This window comes from Galeopterus variegatus, unplaced genomic scaffold (genome assembly GCF_000696425.1).
Source record: "Galeopterus variegatus unplaced genomic scaffold, G_variegatus-3.0.2 Scaffold276, whole genome shotgun sequence".
Lineage (NCBI taxonomy): Eukaryota > Metazoa > Chordata > Mammalia > Dermoptera > Cynocephalidae > Galeopterus > Galeopterus variegatus.
In genome coordinates this window covers 78,010-86,810 of record NW_007726387.1, presented here as the reverse complement: position 1 = coordinate 86,810, position 8,801 = coordinate 78,010, and the positions used below count along the sequence as shown (strand labels likewise).

The window sequence follows — 8,801 nt, the reverse complement described above, 5'->3', positions numbered from 1 at the left end:
GCACCGCTTTAACTCAGGGTGATGTTTTAATCACCCCCTTTTTTTGCTTATCTGTGTTTCTTTATCTTTCTACAACAATAAATATATGTAGCAATAAAAAAATCCATTGAGTTCAGTGATAACATCTGCCCATTCCTGAGCACAGTGCGGCCAGCAGGGGGGCATCACTATAAGATGCTGCTAAGGAAACAGTGGCAGGAAAATTACTAATAATACTTTGTGGCACTTATCCTGCGCACCCTTGGCCTTGTTCTGGACTACTGAGCTGAGAGCTCTGTCTGAGGCCGAGGCTCTAATGCCTGGATCAAGGGGCAGAAAGAACTGAGGGTTCTTTTGCCGTATCTACCTGGAGGTTGACTGAAGTTTTGGGTTGCTAAGTGCACTGTTTAATTTAGAAGCCCTTTTATCTCAGATCTCATGGTCACGGTTTTTAATAAGGGGAAAGAAGGGGTGGAATTAATTAAGCCTAGAGGAAGGGACTTTGAAGGGCGGAGCTAACTAAGGTGGAAGAAAGGAAAGCACTTAAAATAAAGGGCCCACACTGGCTGCCAGGGAGGTGCAGGACCAGCAAGCAGGAAGCTGGGCTGCTCTGCTGCCTTCTGCCACCTTTCACTGCACACCCACTGCCTCTCCCCTCCTGCGTGTGCGTCTGTGAGAAGGAGCCAGAGCCCCCAGGGAGATGATGGGGCCCGAGGAGTACAGACAGAGAGGTGAGCATCCCCAGTCCTCTTCCCTGCGGCCGCTCCTGCAGAAACAATGGCTGGGGGTGGCCCTTTTAGATTTTAGGGTGTGATTTGGCTGGATTGTTAGAATTGCCTCCTGAGAGTTGGCTTCAGCAATATTTTTCCCGAGAAAGGAATGTGGGATCCAAGTTTAAAACTTCTCTCCGGCCGGCCCGGTGGCGCACTGGAGAGTGTGCCGCTTGGGAGCGCGGTGGCGCTCCCGCCGAGGGTTTGGATCCCATGTGGAGACCGGTTCCGCTCACTGTCTGAGCACGGAGCGGGCGCAACACCAAGGGTTGCGATCCCGTTACCGGTCAGTAAAAAAGACAAAAAAGGAAAAAAAAAAAAAAACAAAAACAAGAAAACTTCTCTCAAGCTCTCTTTCATGCTGCCTCTCATATACCCACTCTCCTACACATCCCCATGACCATGCCTTGCTTCGTCTCTCTACTTTCTTGCAAAATAGAGGATTTGGATTCCTGATCCACTAAGTGTGTAAAAAGGGGTTACTCATATTATGAAGTAGAAAAAAAATTTCCCTAAGTATTCTGTAGTCACTGCAAAATCTTTTCTTACTTCACATTCATTTCTCTATGCGTGAATCTCTCAGTAGTGTCCTTTCATGTAGTTATTCATCCCATAAATATTTAGTAAGTGTCTGCTATGTATCAAGCAAAAATGGTTATCCTGTTTTCAGGCATGACTCTCCTTAGAGGGGAAGTAGGTGGTTGCTTACAAGAGAATCTTGAATGTCTTTATTTCTGTCATTTTCTATGTGTTCATCCCCACTGGTAGGTCAGATTGCCTAAAACTCCTTTGCTGTATTGTTCTCTGTTAAAACCCAACTTTTTGTCTCTCTCCTGCACAGAGAGGGGTGAGTTATAGCTTTTACACTTTAATATGTATTAGTGTATTCCATTGTTTTCCAAGGGCACGTTTAGCTGAGAGCAAGTTCCTGTGGACCTATATCCTGTGAGTGGAACACAAATTCATTTAATACTGTTTCTGGACAAGTGGAAGTCTAGGTCCAGATCTCCAGAGCTCTGGTGGGGTGCTGCTGGAGTCCTGAAAGCCTCCGGGCTGTGGGAGGGCTGGAGGAAAGCAGGAGGAAGGGAGGAGGGTGTGCAAATATGTCCCTGTCTCCTCAGTTTTGTCTGGAGCTGGTTCTGTTCAGAATAAATTGGTGTGAACTGATGCAGAAGGAAGAAATCGGGTTTCTGCCCCTTTATTTATTTACTTTTTTCTTTTTTGCAAGAGGAGAAGAAACCTAGGGAACACTAAGAAAGGGTTATGGATATTGAGAGAAACAGAGATACACCCCCCCCCAAACGGAGAGAAACAATAAAAGAGAGAGACGAGAGAGCAAGTGACAGAGGCATTTAAGACTGAGACCCTCTCTTGGAGAAATGAAAGGGAAGAAAGAATAAATAATGTACAGTGGTCTCAGAGTATTCGACTTGGCTTTTAAATTTTTTTTGATTTTTCTTTCTTTTTCATTTGTTCATTCACTTGATACATTTTTTTGAGCGTCTAGAAAATGTTCAAAGCACTAAGATGTTGGTGGAGACAGTGGGGAGAGACGGCACCACATTTCTCTGAGATTTCAGGCTAGTGCAGGGGTTCTTGGTCTGGGCCTTTGGTTGTGTTTCAGGGATCCCACGAAGCTCAGAAATTATACAAAAAATCGTGCGTGTGTGTGTGTATGTGTGTGTGTGTAAGCTTATAGTTTAAATCAGCTTCTTGAAGAAGTTCNGGGGAGAGACGGCACCACATTTCTCTGAGATTTCAGGCTAGTGCAGGGGTTCTTGGTCTGGGCCTTTGGTTGTGTTTCAGGGATCCCACGAAGCTCAGAAATTATACAAAAAATCGTGCTGGGGAGAGACGGCACCACATTTCTCTGAGATTTCAGGCTAGTGCAGGGGTTCTTGGTCTGGCCTTTGGTTGTGTTTCAGGGATCCCACGAAGCTCAGAAATTATACAAAAAATCGTGTGTGTGTGTGTGTATGTGTGTGTGTGTAAGCTTATAGTTTAAATCAGCTTCTTGAAGAAGTTCATGAATCCGAAAAAGTTGAGGGATGACTGATCCAATGGGAATGGTGAACAAAGAGATTTTTTGTCCTTTATCGGAACTGGGTGTGGCAACTTGCCATCTGTGCTAACAAAGAATATGGGGTAAATTAATTTATTCCTGTAAGCAATGAATTAATAGATGTTTTGTTTCTGAGAAGAAACAAAAGGCAGAAGAGATGATCAGACATGTGGATAAGTGAAGGGGAGAGAAAAAGAAATATTTCACGTTGGTGCTAGAGTTTTGTGCTTTGGAGATTTTCCCTCTTGTTCATTAACTCACTCATACATCCCCTTCGTCATTTCATTCACTCTCTTATTTTTTTTTGTTCTGAGGACAAGGTCATGCCAGGGATCAGGTCCTCACTTTGGCCCATGGATCCATCTCTTCTTCACCCAGTCTCTTGGCCCTACCATAGAGGGACGAGTATGAATTGGCCAGGCCCAGTCAGGGGCTGTGAGCCTGGTCCTCTGCCTTCCTTCTAGGGAGAGAGATGGTGGATTACATCTGCAAGTACCTGAGCACTGTGCGGGAGAGGCGCGTGACTCCAGATGTGCAGCCTGGCTACCTGCGTGCCCTGCTGCCTGAGAGCGCTCCCGAGGAACCTGACAGCTGGGACAGCATCTTTGGAGACATTGAGCGAATCATCATGCCTGGGGTGAGATACAGTGACTGCAAGCAGGATTCTGGGTTTGGGGGCACAGGAGGGTGCATAGTGGCCTAAAGAAAGGCCTGCCTTGCATCAGTCTGGGATGACAATGTGTCCTTCAGCCACATAGCCACCAATATCCAAGCCCATCTTCTGAGCATGTGGAGGGCCAGGACTTTGACTGGAAGTAGGTTTCTGGTGCCAGTGCCAGCCTGTAGTGTTGGGGGGTGGGGAGGGGTGGAGAGTTGTGTTGGGGGAACAACGACTGCATCCCTGGGCATGTTCTGGCAGAACATATAGAAATCTAAGGAGAAGAGCTGAGAAGTGGAAATTGGGTCTGGGGGGAAAGATAACCAGAGAGCAAGACAAGAGACAGGAGTCTGGAGATAGTCCCTGGGTCCTGACGGGCAGAGCCAGGGCCTCCCCTGCACAGCATCTAAGACCATGCCAAAGGTGAGGAAGGGAGAGAACACCTCCCCCTGAGGCACCCTGTTTTTCAGTCTGGGAGGCTGGGAAGCCAAGTGTGCCCCCTCAGCTGCCTCCTTTCTCCTCTGTGAGGTCTCCAAGGGGAGGTCTGGTGATCAAGCTGCTTTTCAGGAGCAGGAAGGGGCTTTTCCTGAATCACTGATACTCTCGGTGAGAGAGGGTGCAGCCTGGGATAGCGCTGGTGGGGCCAGAGAACAGAAGGAAGCCGGCCGATGTGCCTGGCTTGAGCTGGAACCCACACAATGGACTGCTCTTGTGAAAATTGCACCAATTGTTTCCAGGCAAGGGCTCCCCGCTGTGTACCAGGCACTGTACTAGCCATATTATAGGCTAGCTTACCCAACCCTCACCATGGCTATGTTTTACAGATGAGGAAACTGAGGATCAGAGAAGCTAGTTTTCTTGCCCAAAGTCATAGAATTAGTACCTGGCAGATCTAGGATTTTAACCCAGTCCAGTCTTATTCCAAAGGCTCTGTCCTTTCTCCTGCACTGTCTTACCTCTGTACTGAGTTCACATAGGCTGAGCTTGGGCATTTGTGTTCTGAACAGTGTGTGACTCGAGATTTGCTTTTGTCGTCCCCAGAGAGATTTGGATTTAGGTGTGACAGAAGTATGTCGGGAGGTGGGGGTGAGAAAATATTCAGACTCAGAGAGTGATACTCATCTCTCTTTGACCATTTGGCCTGTTTCACAAGCATCTTTTGAAAATTTTAATATCAGGATCCGCATACAGGCCAGCCTCCAAAGAAAAAAAAAAAGAAAAAATGTTAGTATCAGTAACGCTTTACCATGGAGGCTAGCCCCCCGATAAGATTATCTCATGGGTTCCGTTCTGTAAAATGTAATCTCCTGAGGGGCTAACTGTAATCTGGGGGTGAGACTGAGAGCAGCTGTCAGAAGAGGTGGAAATGAGCTGACTCATCTGATTGAAAGGAATTTCAGGAGTTGCTGGGGGTGTGGTCAGAGAGGCTCATTTCTGGACAGAGAGGTCTGACTGTTTTTGATAAGGGCTCCTCTGGCTTATCTTATCTCATTTATCTTACAAGAACAGACAATTGCCTCTTGATAGGACCAGGAGGTAGAAGCCCTTCTCTGGGGTTTCCAAAATACTGTCACTAAGCACAGCGATAATAAGGGCCCAATCTTTCTTCTCATCTCACAGGCTGCGCCAGCCCTGATAGTTGGCCCCAAAGCAGTTGGCCCTTTGCTTTCTCATTTTGGTCAGTGATTCATTGAAAATTGGATTAATTTTTCTCATCTGGCTACCTCCTAGACACTTTAATTCCAACCTGGTTAGAAAAACCTCGTTTACTTTTCATGAGGAAGAGAGAGCAGTCTGGTGGGTGGAGGCAGGATGCCATCCTGCTTAGGTGTTGGGGCTTTGGAGTCAGACAGCCTTGGGTTCCTGTCCTGGCACTGTCATCTGTCCCTATGAGGTATGTGTGACCACGGGTATGCTGCCTCTGTCTGTCAGCCCAAACTCTCATCTGTAAAATAGGAATAATGGTAGAACCTACCCCAAAGGGGTCCTGTGAGAATTAAATAAGGTACAGCGTGGGAAGTGGAAGATATTGCTATTATCTACTTGATATTCTGCTGGTGAAAATCGTAGGAAAAGATTTGATTATCTGAGTAAAGTCAGGATACGTAATGTGTCTACCACCACATGATTAGTTTTCCCTTAACACTAGTGCTTCACATTTTGCAAGTTTCTTGCCCATGCCCATCCACACAACAACCCTAGGAGACCGGATTTATTTTACAGTGGGAAACTGAGGTTGAGAGAGGTACAGGAGAGGATCCTAGTTTTATGGAGTCTGAAGTGTATACACATTTTGAGATCCCACTTAAGAAAAAAAACAACCTAAGAATGAATCTCAAAAGAGACCCATGCAAACATGGTCGGGACCTTGGAGCTTCACAGTAAATCTACACAGTCATATAGCTGGTTAGAGACAGAGGTAGTACTGGAACCTGTGTTCTCGGGCTTAACTCCTATGCTCCTTCCATTTTACATGATGTCCAGGACATGGTTTTTGCTCTTGAAGGACTGTAAGAATTTGTGCACATTAAATAACAGGATAATGCACTATGGTGTTATCTCATGAGTTCTCAGTAGGGTGAAACATCTAGTATTACAGTGTTTCATGGACTCAGGGAAGGGATCAAAGGGAATTGTGGGAGCTGGGAAAGGGTTTGAGGAGGAAATGAATATTTAGTAGCTAAGAATTAACATGTTTTGGAGGGTCTTGTCTGTATGGGGAGTTCCTTCCTGTCAAGGGACACAGCATTGCTGAAAGACAAGAATGCAGAGATGAACAGGACTTGCTTGCAGAGCAGTGAGATGAGGAGAGATGAGATATCTGTGAGGCAGATAAGCCACTGGGGATGCTTCTGAGTCCTGTTAGGGGCAGCCTGCCTTCTGCTTAGCTCTTCCTTACATCTGGTTTTACTTACGGGCTCAGGGGTTAGCCTGGAGATTGGCCTCTCCTCCGTGACCTCTCCTCTCCTTGCTCCATCCCCACTGGGACACGAAGGACAGCTTTGAACCCATTCACTCTGACCCTTTGCAGGAGCTGCACGCCCAGAGAGCTCACCGCTTCGTAAAACAAAGCTGCTTTTTGCAGGAAACTGGATAAGATATGCATTCCATTCTTCTGGAGCTCATAGTCTCCCCTTCCTTTTATTACTGGGCAGGGGTGGCATGGGGGATAAGCTTTGGAGACTAATGTGATCACTACCCAGAATCTCACAACTTTATTACTACAGCAGTTTCATTTTGCATACTTCTTCTGGTCTTTGCATATGTGCGAAGGCTCTACTGATGAACTGGGTTAGAATATGAGCAAGAACCGTTATGTCTTGTTTTCCAAGAGTTGTGTCACTCATTTGTCTGTCTTAAAAGTGTCATTCCATCTCTGGAGTAGCACTTCCCTTGCCAGGGAGGGTCTCTGGAGGAGGAAAGTCTCCTGGAAATGCCTCCTGGTGCCAGCTGTGTGCATGCTCTGCCTCCAGGTGGTACATTGGCAGAGCCCTCATATGCATGCCTACTATCCAGCCCTCACTTCTTGGCCATCCCTGCTGGGAGACATGCTGGCTGATGCGATCAACTGCTTGGGGTTCACCTGGGTGAGTAGCAATGGCTGAAACTAGTGGCAAGGGGAGTCATGGCAGGGAGTTGCATCCTAGGGCAGACATATTTTGTCCTGATCTCTGAACAGAGTTCCAAGATAAATATTAATAATGGCTACATTCTTTAAGCTTAAGCTTTATAGAATTATGTCATCTAATCCTTTACTGTGAAATCATGAATATTAGCCCATTTTGTAGTTGAGGAAATGGAAGCTTAGGTAGCTTATCTCCCTAAGATTACACAGCTTATTGAGACACGGATGAGATTTGGACTGAGATCTCGTTATTGCCACAGTTTGTGACCTTAACTAAGCACCTTGATGCCTGTTGAGTCACAACTTCCCCTGTGCTGTTGTCTTCAAGTAGTTAGAGATATGTCCCTAAGACTTCCCTTAATAACCCCTTAAGCACCACTCAAGTTTAAATTGTGCCAAGGGTCTCCTAGAACATCTTTATATTTCAAGCCTTAACTCTTAATAGGGTGTGTTTGAGGGGGCTTGGGGGGGCATGGTGTGGGAGGGATGTTACTATCTTTTCCAGGAAGGAGTACTTTCTTTCTTAGTCCTAAAACTTTCTCCTGGGCTTTAGAGTGTGTCTCTGCTCGGTATTTTAGGGACTTGGGGAACCAAATCCAAGCCAATCATTTCTTGGGCTCTTTCTCCATAGAACCTTGGAGAACCCACCTTATAGGGGGAAGCATGAATCCAAAGCCTCGCGTTCTTTTCCTTTTCTGGTTTGGCAGAGGGGAGGGTGGGGATGGAGCACAGTACAACTGTTCTCCAGGGAGGTTCCAATTGATACCATCAGGGCCAGGTGAGGGCCAGGGCAGAGACAGATGTATTTCTGGAGCTGATGGGGGTGTGTCTTGGTGCCCTGGGGCTGTGCAGACGAAGTTCCTTTCCATCTTTCAGGCTTCCAGCCCTGCGTGCACAGAGCTAGAGATGAACGTCATGGACTGGCTGGCGAAAATGCTGGGACTCCCGGAGCACTTCCTGCACCACCACCCCAGCAGCCAGGGGGGCGGCGTCTTGCAGGTGCCGCCATTGGCAAAGCTCCATCGAGCACAGGGGCTAAGTAGGGCGAAAATGCTGGGACTCCCGGAGCACTTCCTGCACCACCACCCCAGCAGCCAGGGGGGCGGTGTCTTGCAGGTGCCGCCATTGGCAAAGCTCCACCGAGCACAGGGGCTAAGTAGTGGTAGATAAACCAAACCCTTACCCGGCAGTTCTCCTGTTCTCCATGGAGTTTCCCACGTGCTACCCACACCATCGCCACCCACGCTGCCAGCACCACAGCTTCCACCTACCCTTGGCCACTACTCCCACCTCCACTTTCCACTTCATTTACGCTGTCACCGGCACCTTCACCACACTTCCTCTCTCTTTTCTTTGAAAGAGATTAAAAAGTCAACACAGTATCACATTTCCTGTATCATTGGAAATGTTCAGGTTTCCTAGTTTATAATCTGACTTCTCCCCTCTGTTATCCCATTTTACACCTCATGGCAGGAGAGGATAAGATAGGGGAAATATAGGACTGCTTTCCCTTCCTTTTGGGTTCAGGAGATCCTTGGCAGCAAGAGAAATTAACAACATAAAGTGATTAATTTTCTCCCCAAACCCTGTCTTTGATGGTTCTTCAAATACTTCTTTCGGTTAAGAGTAATGCCACAGAAGGGAGCTTTCTGGGTGCCTGCCATAGACCATATGTGTTGCTAGGTGATTTTGCATCTATAAACCCTT

General features: G+C 47.0%; 1 protein-coding gene across 2 annotated transcripts in view; it reads left to right on the top strand.

Moving 5' to 3' along the window:
- The first annotated feature begins 329 nt into the window (after positions 1-329).
- HDC (histidine decarboxylase) overlaps positions 330-8,801 on the top strand; it is a 24,555-nt gene continuing 16,083 nt past the window's right edge. The window contains exons 1-4 of one of the 2 annotated variants that reach the window (XM_008566906.1): positions 330-710; positions 3,276-3,448; positions 6,943-7,056; positions 7,971-8,093. In XM_008566906.1, coding sequence (XP_008565128.1) covers positions 680-710; positions 3,276-3,448; positions 6,943-7,056; positions 7,971-8,093 — 441 coding nt within the window. In that variant the 5' untranslated portion in view covers positions 330-679. The remainder of the gene's footprint in view (positions 711-3,275; positions 3,449-6,942; positions 7,057-7,970; positions 8,094-8,801) is intronic. The other variant, XM_008566907.1, reaches the window with a different exon arrangement.